The sequence below is a fragment of the Molothrus ater genome, chromosome 3 (assembly GCF_012460135.2).
Source record: "Molothrus ater isolate BHLD 08-10-18 breed brown headed cowbird chromosome 3, BPBGC_Mater_1.1, whole genome shotgun sequence".
Taxonomy (NCBI): Eukaryota; Metazoa; Chordata; class Aves; order Passeriformes; family Icteridae; genus Molothrus; species Molothrus ater.
Genome location: NC_050480.2, coordinates 7,515,411 through 7,530,932, shown reverse-complemented (window position 1 = coordinate 7,530,932; position 15,522 = coordinate 7,515,411). Strand labels below are relative to the sequence as shown.

At 40.8% G+C, this 15,522-nt stretch overlaps 1 protein-coding gene across 6 annotated transcripts in view; it reads right to left on the bottom strand.

Moving 5' to 3' along the window:
- Positions 1-15,522, bottom strand: part of ENAH (ENAH actin regulator) — a 93,249-nt gene that overhangs the window by 16,821 nt on the left and 60,906 nt on the right. For 2 of the 6 annotated variants that reach the window (XM_036379571.2, XM_036379572.2), the window contains 2 exons: positions 2,895-3,214; positions 885-1,688 (listed from right to left, as the gene is read on the bottom strand). In XM_036379571.2, the coding sequence (XP_036235464.1) occupies positions 885-1,688; positions 2,895-3,214 (1,124 nt within the window). The remainder of the gene's footprint in view (positions 1-884; positions 1,689-2,894; positions 3,215-15,522) is intronic. The other 4 variants (XM_036379573.2, XM_036379574.2, XM_036379575.2 and 1 more) reach the window with 2 other exon arrangements.

The window sequence follows — 15,522 nt, the reverse complement described above, 5'->3', positions numbered from 1 at the left end:
CAGGCTAACAAAAACATGTATTACCATGTAAAATGCATTTCTATCATATTGGTGGAGTGCTCCTTAAGGCTGTCACCTTCTTAATCAAACTTTTTGTCCAAAGTCTTCTTAGCTACACTGGTAAAATACTGCAGAAAGACCTGTCTCTCTCTCTCTGTATCTAAATACACATGTACATATGTATGTGCACACAGCAATGGAACAAAATACAACCACTGCCCAGAAAGAAATGCTGTAGGTGTCACATGTTACTTTCTAAATATGAATTGTTCCTCACTGAAGGCCACTTACATGTCCAAAGCCACACATGTGCTCCTGTATGTTGGCTGCCATTAGGAAATGGATGATCTATGAACTAATGAAGTGGTAACACCACTTCCCAAATAAACCATGACCTCACTAAAGGTCATTTACATGTCCAAAGCCACACATGTGCTCCTCTATGTTGGCTGCCATTAGGAAATGGATGATCTATGAACTATGAAGTGGTAACACCACTTCCCAAATAAACCATGACCTCACTAAAGGTCATTTACATGTCCAAAGCCACACATGTGCTCCTCTATGTTGGCTGCCATTAGGAAATGGATGATCTATGAACTATGAAGTGGTAACACCACTTCCCAAATAAACCAACAGTGCAGGGTTTACCAAGCAAGAATGTGACCAACTCTGTTCTTGAAAGACGAGTTCTTAAGAAATTAGGACTTTACTCACAACGGGCCACAGAACAGTGGCTCCTAAGCCCAGAGCTCTTCCATTTCCCTTACCCCAGCAGTGTTTGGCATTGGGATCAGTGCAGCTTGGGAAGCACCGTGCTCATGCCTGGGGGCAGTCAGGGCTCTGCCCCTTAGCGCATTAGTAGCAATAACAGAAAGCCTTACCCTGCTGGCTCGGAGCTTCAACCGGCTGAGAGGCTGCCTGCAAGACTGGCTCAGAAGCAGAGGAGTCTCCCAGCACAGAGTTTAGAGAGTTCTCAACAGAGGCAGGGGTAGCTGCAGAGGGAGAAGGGAGAACACTAGGCTTGGATGAGGGAGTCGAGGCATTCGGGGAGTTGGGAGAAGGAGAAGCTTGAGGCCCAGAGAGTGACAGAGGCGGAAAGGAAGGCAGCGGGGGGGGAGGAGGTGGCGGAGGCGGCGTTGGACCTGAGGTAGAAGGTGAAGGAACCGGATAAGCCAAGTTTTCGGGAAGCCCGTTGGGAGCCGTGGGAGAAGACGTGGACGCTTGGGCCGCCGCGTTGGAGGCCGCCACGGGCAGGACGGGTCTGGGGCCGGCGGCTTTGCCCGGCGGGCTGCTGATCATGACCGGAGGAGACGGGGGCAGGGGCGCGAAGCTGGGCGCGGCCCAGGCCGCGGGCCTGCTGCTGGGAGGCAACGTGGCCGCGGCGCCCACGGGAGAAGGGGGCCGGGAGCTTTTGTTCACGGGCCGAGGAACCGTGGCGTAATGGGGGAGAACGGGGTGGAAAGCCGAGCCTAGGGATGTAGCAAAACGCGATGCAGAGTGCCTTAGAGGCGGTGTAGGGGGAGTGGAGGTCGGTGGTGCAGAAGTCACTACAGCGTACTCCGGTGTGGCCTCGGCCATTGGCGCTGAGACTGCTTTTGCATATGATGGAGGAGGTGCTGAAGGAGGCTGGCAACTGGAGTATTCAGGAAGTGGAGTGCTATACGGGGAGTTGTCGAAAGATGGAGCTGGACAGAAGATGGAAAGCAGCAGCAAAGGCAGGATAAAAAAAGGAGAAAGAGAAAAAGGGAGCTAATGAAGCAACAAAACCAGCATTCGAACAAAATGTAAAAATGTAGACTACAGTTAGTACCAGAGGATTAGGCACAAGTGAAAATACTGTTAGGAAAGTTTTACATATTATCAACAGCTGCTCTTAAATTCTACCAACTCTTCTTGTGCCAACATTTGAATTTACGAGTACGTTCTAGAGAAAGTTTTATCAAATCCCATCTGTGAGATGGGTTAGATATAGGGTTGAGCAATCAGTCTTTTACCAGCTTTTATCGTCTTGTTTGGTTGCAAACTGCAAGCAAATGGAGTGATCTTAACATTTGTTTCAACTCCACTAATAAAACTCTTACCATAGGCAGCAAGTGACATCTCCCTATTCCCCAGAGAAAGCTGCATAGCAAATATTAAAAGTACTGGGAATAAAACTACCAATAAAATCCTCCGCTCTAAAATGACTTACATAGTATTCCTTGACTTTCACCATGAGCTGACTTATGTAAATTGAGTTTGAGACTGAAGAACAACCAAGCACTTGACTAATGTTCCATTGTATTACCAAAATGAGAAAGCTTTCAGTTATCACTGGATACATTTCCACAGGCAGTGCATAATCTTATCTACAAATACAACACATTTCACTGAAATGTTACTACAATGATAGATTAAGCAAGGCTTCAGACTGAAAAGCATTTCTCACACTATTACTTTGCCTTATATAGCAACATACCTTCTATGTTAACACACTCAACCTGATACATTTTAGGGGTTTTTTCCCAGCTTATGTAATGACAATACATTTGTTGAATAGAGCAAACAATGATAAGGTATTTAGAAAGTTTAACTCATCACACTTCAACCAATGTTGGAGGTGCCCAAAATGATTCAAGCTCTTCCATGCAATCAGAGAGTGTGGCAACGGAGTGAGCAAAGAATGCAAAAAAGTTTATTTCAGAATTAATGGAAAATTATGACAGGAAAGTCAAATATCTTAGACTTCTTGCCATAAAAAAGGGAAGAATTCCAGCAAAATGAAGCCTGAAATACTGACTGTTGCTAACAGCTGTACACCCTTGCCATTTGTTGGTTCTCTCCCACTCCATCACCCAAACACATCAAGAGCGGTCTGGTGGTAGAACACGCTCGGATTTTGAAATTCTTACCAGCATTTGAAATTCTTCTCTCTCTTTCCCATTCCAACTGTTCCCTTTCCAACTGTTCTTGCCGTTCTCTCTCTTGCCTCTCCCGTTCGAGTCGTTCCAGTCTCTCGCGGTCCTGCCTCTCCTTCTCCTGTCTCTCCCTCTCCAGGCGCTCCTGCCGTTCCCTCTCCTGCCGTTCCCTCTCCAGCTGCTCCTGCTCCAGGCGCTCTCTTTCCAGCCTTTCCCTTTCCAGCCTCTCTCTCTCCAGCCTCTCCCGTTCCATCCGCTCGCGATCCAGCCTCTCCCGTTCCAGCTCCTTCTGCCTCTGCTGCTCTTGTAATTGTCTGCAGTGGTGAGAAAAGGAAAGAGACTAAGCTGCAAAGTGGAAACCTAAAACATCAGGCAGCTCTTCAAAGGACAAGGAGATAAACCCATCGACAATCCTGGTAGCAGCCAGAACAAAAGCACAGCATTTGTACCTACCTGGAAGTCTTAATCCTTGCACGCCACTTTTCTGAGCTGGATAATAGTTTTATTATATTTACAGTAAAAAGAATCACATATCTGATTTCCTCTTAACTAACTGAACATTCTGAGAGACAGACTTCAAGAGGTAATTTACTGCTAATTTACTAACTGATACAATCTTCCCAGTTTGGGATATGGAGTTACATTTGTTCTTTGCACGGTATTTTATACTCACAGCAGTGAACAGAAGTGCAGTGAAACAGCAGTAACACAAACACTCATTAAAAAAAGAAACACCTCAAATAAATTATGGTTTTTGGATTAACTAGTCAGATAGAATTTATCCATATTTATTTATTTATTCCATATCCATCAAAATGCACACGTGTCCATCCCCACTTGCATCTTAACAGACATACACACAGCTGAACTGGCAACAACGTGAAAACACCCTGAAGGCAGAGAAAAAATGGACATGGTCAAAAAAAATCCAGGGTGCAGCAGCCAAGGAAACACTGCAGGGAGCTGGCAGGGCTTCCAGCTCATGGGAGGCTTTGCAAAGCAAAGCAGAGAGGGGGAAGATGTGAAGAGGAAGAAAACAAGTAAAAGCCAGGCAGTGGAAATACCCTAAGGGTAAGAAGAAACCTTGCAGAATTCTCTGCCAAAGCCACTGGGTTGGCTGAAAGGACTTTCCTGGAAAAAAAAAAATGCAGTGGGAAAAGCTATATACCACCTGTCTGATCCTTCCTCCTCAACTTGTTCTGTATTTTCTTTAGGGTTTTTTAGGGCTTTTTAGAAGATATATCTTCCTAGCTGGTTAAAATACAGCTTCTTGATTTTCAAGGCTTGTTCATCTCTTGGGGATAACTCAGTGATGAAACAAAATTAGGCTGATCCTCCTCCCAGCTGTGGCCAGTATGTTCCTGTCAGTACATAACACTGAAAACGCTGCTGTCTTGTTCTCTATTTAATTCTTGTTTCCAAAAATAAAAATCAAAATCATAACAGCTAGAAAGAAAATCTCGTCTACAAAGCACAGAGCCATTTTTTCTGCCATGTTTCAGAAGCAAACTGATGACAGCTTCTCAACAAACAAAAAGCACATCCAGCTCTTAACTATAAAGCAGAGAGGAGATCTGAATTTTGACACCTCAAGCTAACAGATGTGTGTTTTCTATACTATGCCACTGGGCAATTTAATTTGGACAGTCATTGGCAATACTATGCTGTATATGTAGAGTCATAAGGACAGAATTCTGAAAAGGAAGGGAAGTTCAGCTGTTTCACTCCTTTTCTTGCCCAGAAAATACCAGCATAACTGCAAACTCCAGCCCATGAACCATTGTTATTGAAATCCATTCAATTTTCAGACCATTGTTTTTCCTTTACAAACAAAAAAAATTACAAATTTTGAAATTTTATTATTTCTATAACCAAGTAAGTTCCTGTTGTGCACAACAAAGGGACTTTTTTCACTACTTAACTCATTACCCATCAGAAGCAAAAAACCAGTTCTGTTCCTTGACCATTTCCTCCCTCAGCCACAAATCAAAGCTGTAAGAACAGACACTATGAAACCAGAGCTGCAACCCAGCTTTTGTTAAATGACTGATTTTTAGCATCTGAAGTCCACTAAAAAGTCTGGTGATTGACCCATACAGATTTGGAGCCAGTAGAGGAGTTCTAGAAATGTTAATATAATACAATATAATATAATGAATATAACACAAACCACAGAAATATTAATTTAATACCTCCAAGGTATTAAGAATATTTTTGATGTTACACTTTTGCTTGTACTGTACAAAACTAACTTGACTATGTGCTCTTTTTTCCCCTCAGATCAAACCTATTATTAGAGGAAAACAGGGTTTTCATCAAGGCTAACTTCAGCTTGGTCATGTTGAAATTCTTTTTTTTTTTTTCCATAAAGGAGAGGTGGATGCACATGTTTGTATCTAAAAGACTGTTCAGAGCAGAAGACAACACTGACAGATTCCAAAACAGCTTTGTTTATTTTTGTCATTCTTTAGCAGCCATTTGCCAGAAATGAGCATATTCCACCTAGAAATGCACACTCTGTTCATCCTAAACCTAAAATGTAGATATGACATTTGAGATCATGAACATTTCACGTTATATTTAGTTTATAATACTGGAAGGTATCAATTCCCTGGGTTTAACAACAACACATCAAGCAACTGCCAGAAAATTTCTTTTGCTTAAGTTCTTAATTTCTTTACATAAATAGAAGCTCAATATGGGTCACTCCTCACACAAGGGCAGCATTGCCAAGGCTGGTTTGGAATAAGCCATACCAAGGGCTCTGCCATAATTTTGTATTTCCATAAGCAACCAGGAAAAGGAACAGTGAGGTGCTTGTCATAAAGCTCCTTAATAATATTTAGTTATTTAGGACAGCAAGGCTGATGGCTGATTATAAAGAATTACTGATCTTCTAATTCCAACTAACCTGGGAATAAAATTGGCAAAGAAACCTCAACTGAAGTGAAGCAGGACAGAGAGTGAAGTATCTGCTGAATGAATTTACAAAGTGCTGGACTTTGGGTTGCTTGTGGACCCAGGAGTGAGGTATTAGGGTTACAACAATTCATTGATGTGTCCTGTTCAAGAAACCCAACCAGATGCTATTCATGAAGAAAGGATTATGGACAGTACAGAAATAGCACCACCCTGCCTCACAAGCCCTACATCCCTGCTCCCACCTCAAAACAGGAGGAAAATCAGAACTGAAAAGATTTTAAGAGCAGTAGAAAACTGTTATCAAATGTACCCAGCGCCTTCCATCTAAAAATAATTTATAAAGCTGTAATTCTGCATTCTGGGAAAGACAACTGGAGCTCTGAGTGATGGGGACACTCCTTCACAACAGCTGGGAGGAAAGAGTCAATGCAAATACTGAGAGCAAAGAAGAAAAGAGCAGCCCTGCCCATCAGGCAGATGAGCTGTGGAACTCCTTGCCAGAGTGATTCAAAGGAAAAGCAGGAAAAAGACCACAGGGGGGAAAAGCCCCCCAAGAACCATGGGAAATAATTTGGAAAACAGAAACTCCATCATGCAGAAGCTGTTGAAGCAAGGGATGCCCAGAGGATGGAAGAGCAGCAGAGGGAAGCATTCCAGGTGTTTGGCCTGGCCCAGAAGGGTTTGTGTCATAACAAAATGCATCCAAGTGTTTATATTTAGTCTGAAGCAAAAATTATTGCAACTGGCAATGAACACTATCAAATTGTATTGACTAAATAAAATTAAGATGAAAGACAGTGAAATAACCACTTTTATCCACACAGGACTTGAATAACAAAGTACTCATTATTTAGTAAATATTGAGTAAGGCCATATTTAACATTTCTTTCTTTCTTTCTTTCTTTTTTTTTTTTTGGTAAAAGAATCGCCATTTCCCATTTCTTCAGAAACCAAAAGGATTAAACCCAGAATTTTTTGCCAGGAACAAAGTTAAGCACTTTGCTTACAATACAAAAGCTCTACCAAGAGAGGGCAGCAAAATACCTTGCAAGCATATCTTATACATATGAGATTAAATACACCATTGTTGAGAATAATTTCTCATTATATGTCACTGAAGCATCCCTTTGTCAACAAAGAAAAAAAAAAAAAGAAGCCAAAACAACAAGCAAACAAAAAAAATAAAACCCCAACCAAAAAACCCACACCTCACAACTCACTACACTTCTGCTGTCATTTCAACAATTTTAATAAATCTTTTGAATAACAAACCAAAAGGTGCACAGGTCAGATGCCAGTACTGCAATCAAGCTGCTTGAACACAACTTAATAAGCAAGGAAGAATTCCATAAGCTACACACTACACTAGATCTTAGCAAGTGTTACAGTTGTAGCTAAAAAAGATTAAAACCACATTTGATTATTCAAAAAAAAAAAAGGCATTAAATCCCTCTGGCTTTGTTTAGTCAGCATTAGATAGTATAATTTTATTTTTGAATTTTGTCAGAGATCAAAATTATATTAGACAAAAGCATTAGCAGATTAAGGAGAGTGATCACACAGCAATTAAAGTACATCTGAATGTCAAGACTGGCAGTTCAAGAACCCTGTGAAAGCAATACCTGCAAACCCTTCAGTCTTAGAAAGCACATCTGGCCACCAGGACAACTTTTGAAAAAGCTAAAGAGATACTCAAAATGCCCCAGAGAGCTGTCTTGTAGTGAAATGCTTGTTATGCAAAGACAATGTGATTATTCCAACTATTTTAGAAGTGTGACTTATTAAATGGAAGAGGTAATTTCCATGAAATAGCTGAGCCTGCTGTAGAAGTGCACATGTCAGTCACACACAAGGTGCTGTTACTCATGTTTAGATTCAGAGTCAACTTCAGAATCTCAGAATAGCTGGGACCTTTATCTCAGTGACTGTTCATGACACTTTCTTTGTGGATTTTAATGAGCTTCATGCCAAAAGCATTTTGGGAAGCTTCACTTTGGGGTGTTTTGGGAGAGGCTCTCAGTTATTTTTTTTGGTGGTGCTGTTTTTAAATTAGCTTACTTTAATACTGCACCACCTTTTAAAATTATTTCCCCTCTTGCCCTTATACTTTTGTCCAGTTAAGGAGATACTGGCTGAGGATAAAGAAAGAATCATATTTACAGTATTAACTTGTGACTTAATATGAGCATTAATCCTGCAGTTCTTTGGGCAGCCAAGCAGCAGGAGCATGACTACATTCTTGAAATAACACATGGGGAAAAAAAAAAAGATGCAATGAGCAGAATTAAGCACACACTGTTGCATCCCTGCTGGAAAAAATCCCCCCACATTCTGAGATGGTGACAATGTTTAGAATTTCTTCTACGTGACAACTGTAAAACAGAATTGCAGTTAATTTACTTACTCAGGTACACACACAGCCTTCCTGCCTTGCTCTTGATCATAAAAAGGAATAACAATTCAGCAGCCCTGCTGTCTCAGCTCCTGTTATTCTATGAAATGAGCCAGCACCACATGCACACTGAGATCACTTTCCATTTAGCAAAGCACCACTACATTCAAAGCCCAGTGTGTGTGATGGGTGACTAGGAAGCTGTCTCAAATGAATACTATTTATTATTTTTCATCTGTATTGGGGAAGGGGAAGGGAACAGATGGTTTTTTTTAACTTCTGCTCCTGAAGGTGAATGACTGTGAGATCCTCTGGGCCTTCTGCTGAAGACCTCAACATAGTCAATCAAAAGAATGGAGACCTCAGTTAATTGTCTTAAAATATGGCCATTACCACACAGGCTGAAGAGAAGACACAGATCTCAACTAGATTAAGAAACTTCAGTGTTTACTGGTAAAACAATACTCTGGTTCAGAGCAGAGTTAACAGCCAGAGGGAAACTGTCCTTTCCTGGGACACTTTCCACATCTAAGCCTCCATATCTTTGCCACCTGCAGCAGAGTTACTGGATTTGTGCAAAGACTCCTTCCACCAGAGCAAGGATGCCTTGAAACATGAAGAAACTCCAGCTGTGTCAAAACCCAGAGCTTCTGTCACAAGGTCACCAAGAGGGAAAAAAAAAACAAAACAAAAAACCTATGAGTAACAAATCCAGAAGTGAAACAGTTTGCAAAAGCAAAGAGCTGCCTGCTCTGGCAGGTCACCTTGCCTCCTCAAGTGGAAGTTGTGCTGTACATTCACATAAATCTTCAGGAATCTAACACTAGCTTGCTTTGCTCTTGGCTGTGAGATCAAGCCATTACATTTTTTCCTAAAAAGATGATAGGAAACTGCACTGAGGAGCCCATATATCAACCTGAATAACAGAGTTCAGCCACGAACCTGGAAGGCTTCTTGTCACAAAGCCAGATACATTAAAAACAGAGGTATTTCCATGAACAGTACAAAGGCATCTTTGTATCACATCCAAATTCAGGAGGCACTGAGCTGACAGACATTTCAAGATGAACAGAAACTTGTTTGAAGTATTTAATTTTAAAACTCACTGTGGAAAACAAAGATCCAAGACAAAGCCTGCAGAAAACAAAATATCTTGAGGAACAGACCTGACTGAAGCAATTGCTGCATTGAATGAAGAGGTCAGCTGCAGGCAGATAATTCATAGTATTTGACAGCTGTTAGTTGTCATTTATGAACACACCAATTTCATATTTCATTCTTTCTTGGCAGAAAAACTGTGTCAAAGCAGGGCATCAAATCACTCAAAGATCAATATGAACACTATCCCTGTTTTGTCTGCTTAAAGATACAAAAACAAGGCAAATGAGGGGGAAAAAAACTTCAATATGTGTATTGAAAGAAGACACCAAAAACCATCACTTGAGTTATTAAAAAACAACGTGGACTTAAAAACATACAATTGAGGGGAGATTTTCTGTGTCACTCACAGTGGTTTTTTTTGCTTTTTTTGAAAAACAGTTTCTTGCTTTGCTGTTCCTTTTTCTAAAATGACAAAGTGTGTCAGAAGAGAGACATAAGGATGACACTAAGAAGGCAGCATGAAGGTTGCCAGACTATTGCTGGTTATAACCATTGCAGTAATATTCTGCACTTATTGTTCTGAAAGTTACCATTCAGGCATTCAGTAGAAGAAACCAAATGTGGTTCTAAGAAAGTACTCAACAGCTTATACATCTTTCTTTCTGTGTTTCACTAGGGGCTTTTTTTAAGTTTTAAAGGCAAGAAATCTAGGAATAACTACTATGCTAAATTGGAGAAGTAAATGTACCACATCAGCTATGATTAAAGCTGGGCTCATCAATCCAAACCAACTGAGCTGCTCAACCTGAAGCTTCAGTGTACCCAAACTTTTGGGGCTGCCCTGAGCTCCTCTAACCCTGCCTCCAACTGCAGAGCAACAACCAAGCCAGCAATGTTTGGAGTTTGATTCTCAAATGCTGTTAGCCCCAGCATGTGGGCACAGATAGCATTATCTAATCCAACAGTCACTACTCACTAGAATACATCTCACATGATGGTTCTCCTCCTCCCAGCACTGAGTCACTGCAGCAAACACAGCAGCTGGCTGCAGACAGGCTACACAATGTCTGCCTGAGCCACAGGCACCAGCAGCAGAGGCAGGCTGACCTCAGCTCCATCTGAAGCACGCTGTCCTCTACCTTGTGGTCACCAGGAACTCTTCTCTGGACATCCACAGAAGTAGATAAAGTGGATACAGACACAGCCAAGCTACTTTAGCCTTGTTGAAACTATTATAGGGAAAACAAAAGTGCTTTGACATGTTATTTTGAACTTAGCTCCCCTAGTCACAGGCACCAGCAGCAGATGCAGGCTGACCTCAGCTCCATCTGAAGCATGCTTGTCCTCTACCTTGTGATCATCAGGACATCCACAGAAGTCCAGACACAGACACAGCCAAGCTACTTTAGCCTTGTTGAAACTATTACAGGGGGAAAAAAAGTGCTTTGACATGTTATTTTGAACTTAGCTCCCCTAGTCACAGACACCAGCAGCAGATGCAGGCTGACCTCAGCTCCATCTGAAGCACCTTGTCCTCTACCTTGTGGTCACCAGGAATCCACAGAAGTCCAGATACAGACATAGCCAACTTACTTTAGCATTGTTGGAAGGGGGAAGAAAGTGCTTTGGCATGTTATTTTGTACTTAGCTCCTAGCTTGATTTTTAATAGTTTAATCCTCTGATCATCTTCTGTACCAGTTCAGGAAAGTGTGTCCTGTTATGGCTCTTCAAATTTGCAGGAATTTATCTGAGTAATCAAAACTGAGTACCAGCATTAAACTTGCTCTTCCATCTTTAATATTAAATATTTATTCACCACTCCAAAATTCAGCATTTGCCACAGAGCTCACTCTCCTGTATGGTCACGCAAACCTACTGAATATTTACAATATCTCAGTGCCTACACATTATGTACCATGGAATGAACACACACCACCCCCCAAATTTCATAATTCATGTACAAAGAGAAAATACATCCACATCTTGGAAATTTGCAAGCTGTATTGACATCAAACACAGGCAGCCTCCACAGAGACTGAGAATCTTCATAAATAAGAAGTACAGGATGCACCAATAACAGAAGCTCAGCAGAGGTGATCAATATTTAACCTCTTTGCATCTTCCTAAACAATCTCAGCTGCATAAACTTCACTTTGCATTATCTAAACTTAACTCCTGCTCTAAAACTCTCACCAAGTCAGCTTTATTTTCTGTCAAGTGCTTGACACTCAGGACAGTTTCTACCTGAGCATAATCCACATGGTGTCAGAGAAGACCAGACCAGACTTGGTCAGCTTGGTACAATGAGCAGGACACAGGGACTCAGAAGATCTGCCAAGCCTGACTGTTAAAGGCCAGAGGTTTGTGAAGTGAGTTGATGTATATGCTCTGGAACTGACAATTTCTGCCACTCTGAATTGTGCTCTGCACCTTGGTTCTTTCAGCAGCACCGAGAGGTGAGACTGGTTCAAATTATGGTTTGTATCAAACACTTGACACAGGGTGAAATGATGATGTAATTAACTGCATTTATCATGATTTTGAATCACTGCACAAATCCAGGTCCTTACAGCTATTTCCAGGTTCAGGCAGCTTTCTCTTGATCAGACACCATTGCATGTAACACTTCCAATGTCCATTTGATTTTTCCCTGTACACTAATGTGGTCTACAGGTTGGTGGTATTCCCCTCTAAAAACAGGACACCTACTATGAGAACTCTCATTCTATTCTGATCATCACAATCTGCAATATCATCCAACCCCTCTTGTTCTCCTTCATTCTCTCGTAACTCAACTCACATCAGCAACAAGGACTTGCTTTGTTCAGCAAAACACCAAAAGAAATGTGATTGCTACAGGTCCCACTGGTGCACTGATGTCTGTTCTTGTGCTCCTCACACTTCCACAGCAATCCTCCTCTCTTCCACATGGCCTGAAAATTCCCTCTTGGTATCTGTCAAATGCCTTACCAAGGCCCAGGAACAGCCTGTTTTTGTGAAGAAAATACTGTCTGGGTCCAGTTTACTGTCCAATGTTTTATCTGTTACCAAAGTCAAATTAACAGGCTTTCATCTCCTTGATCAAAAGGGATTTAAGGTTTAAGAAGAAGCTTTTATGTTATAAGCTAAAAATGCATTAGCTGCAAGTAGCAAGAACTAGGTTTTATCAGTCAAGCAAAAATTAGTAGCCAGTCACTATGATAAAGACATGAAGAGACAAGTAGAAACTTGAAATGGATTAGATAGAGGAATTCTAACAGACTGAGGGATCTATTAATGCTCTTGGATCACACCTCATTAAACCTAATTCTCCTCATCTACATCTTTTCAATATATTATCTCAAACTAAGAGAACATGAGCTTTCCTGGCAGATGCTAGATCACAGAAAGACACCTGTACTCATGGAATTTGAGAAAAAAGAAGAATCTCAGCAGTAGAAAAACCGACTTTCATTGGCAACTCCCTCTCAGTAGTGAATTCCAGTGAGTACAACTGGAACACAATTTCTTAAAAGGGAACCACAATAACAAAAAATCTGGGAAAATGTAGAGCAACTTTCAACTCCAATTTCATGTTCTGCATTAAACAGAAAAAAGCTCACAGAACTGAAAGATTTGAAAGCAATTCTATCAATGTCATCAGAATACTGCTTAATGGAAGAGTGGTCTTCTCAATAGATCAATGTTACCAGCATCTACAATTATGCTGTAACCACACAACACCCATTACACCTGCCCATAAGACAGGTTAGTCTCTGAAAACTTTATTACAAATGGAAAGAAAATGAGACAGGAAAAAAAAAAAATCTTAAAAAAAAAAAGGGGAAAAGCCCCTTTTGATTCCATCTAAACCACAGCTATGCAAACAATACAATCATATGAGTGGATTCTACTGACCTCTCAAACCCTAAACCAAAAAGCCAACAACTCCATCATATTCATGTGTATCTCAGCTTAGAGCTGTGTGCTCAGTTATAATCTAATCAATCCATTTGCCTTTTAAAGAAACCCTACTTCCTTGAAAGAAGCTGTTGGATAAGTGGCACCATTTCAGAAGCAAAGGGAAGCTGGAAGCTGTACATCTGGCCACTAACCAGGGAAAAGTTACAGGCTGTGGGAAATCAGTACAAACAAGGCTACCAGGGACACACAGCCATGGGCAAACTTTGATTCCCTTAAACTACAATAGCTACATTGACACTGAATTGCAGGATATTTTTTTTTCTTAGCATTTCTACATATGTTTTCAAAACAGCTCAGGAGTATGTAATAATTACTAAGTTACAAGGGGGAAAACATTTTACTATAGTTGAAGAATAAGATTAGCAAAATTCAGAAAAAAATTAATCTGTAAAATAAAAATATTGCCTTCAAGTCTCTTATTTACTAAGAAACTGCTACATTTGACAGCCTCTGAACTTGTACTAAAACTAAGAATCCTTCCACAGGATGTTACGAAACCCACACCATATTAATACTAAATTCTAGCACAGGCATACCTGTGTTTTCTTTAACAGTATCACCACAAACCAAACTAAACCAAAGCAAAGAAAGTATTTAATAAGTACAATCCCTCCCTAATATTCTGCTGTTGCATTTTCCAAACCTGTAATGTTTTTGAGTACTTACGAAAGAATTCGGTCGAGTTTTGGTCCATGACGCCCCTGAAGGGCAGTGGGGGGCTTGTACACCCTCATCATTCCTTACTATCTGTACAGTTCCTCTGTTCCTGGAGCTCTTTATTTATGAAGCAGTGACCATTTTGAAGTTATTTATAAACATTAACTCATTAAATTCCCAAGTGTCATATTAGATACCAACTCAGTGACTCATATTCCTGACAATGTATTTACCACGGCTGGGAGAGAAGGTAAATTTACATGCACCAGTAGCACACACAGGCATGCCATGAACTAATCTTGTATTTTAAAATGGTCTTTGGCATTAGGTAACTCTGCAGTTATTAACAAATATGTATGTCAACTGAAGCTGGCTCATTATCAATCAGTGGAATTTATAAACACTGCCTGGCCACCACTCTGACAAAATTAAAAACAACTCACAGAACAAAATATCCCTTCAGTTTTGAGGATCAAAATGGAAGCTGGAGTGTTTTAAAGCCTGCTATTACTGTACTGAAGTGAGTGCAAATTAAGGAAAATTACAGCTAGCATCAAGTACCCCCTGAGAGGGAAAGCATCCACCATGTGTTAAGGTTTCTTAAAAGACAGTAACAAAGTTATCAATTCACCAGAAAAAATTAGTTCATTATACCTTATGTGTAATCTTGGCCTTATAAAAACCTCAGTGTTTCAGATGGCACATCTGGTCCTAGCAGCCTTAGGAACTGTATCACTGCCCAGTAAGCAATACAAATATTCAAGTAGGAAGCTCTGCAGCAAAATAAACAAAGCAGTTTTACCCAAAATGTAAGGGCATCTAAATCCTTTCTAAAAACAGAGAAAAATCTCTGAACCAAAATAATGTACTTCTGCTGGCAATGAACTAATTTCACTCTTCAATTCCCAATTTTCCCAAGATTCCTGAACACTGGTTATGAAAGCAAAGGAAAACATCAGACCCTGATGGCTGAAGAGCTCTCTTTATTATGCCACTCTTCACTGGTCAGTCCTTTGGCAAAATACTTCTGAAGAAATGTTTCTATTTCTGCCTAAGAAAACCCTGAAGCTCCAAGCCACATAATTTAACTTTGAAATTAGTCCTTCTCTGAGCAGAGGGTTAGACTAGACCTCCACAGGGTCCCTTTAATTTTCACACAAGCAGATATTTTTCTCCAGCTTAGAATAATTTAAAAAAACATTTTCCTGCACTTAACACAGGAGTCAGTTACACACTGCTAAATCCAGGCACACCTAAGAGGAGGGATGGGAGAGCAGAATTCAAAGACAACTATTACCAAGCCACACTTCCAAGAAAACCCCCACCCAACAGACACACATTCCACAAGGCACAGACTTGGCACAGCCTTTCTCCTGCTCCATCACAAACCCCATGTCCCTGCCCACGCAGTAACATTTATTCCCATTTCTTGCATTCCCTGTAGTCTTGCTGCTCCCCACAGGATTCAAGCCTGCCCACACTGCTTTTACCCTTTAGTGAGATTGGAAATGTCACTTGGAGATATGTTCAAAGTAATACATACTTAAACCTTTTCTTCCCAACTATTTACTACTCTCTACATGATG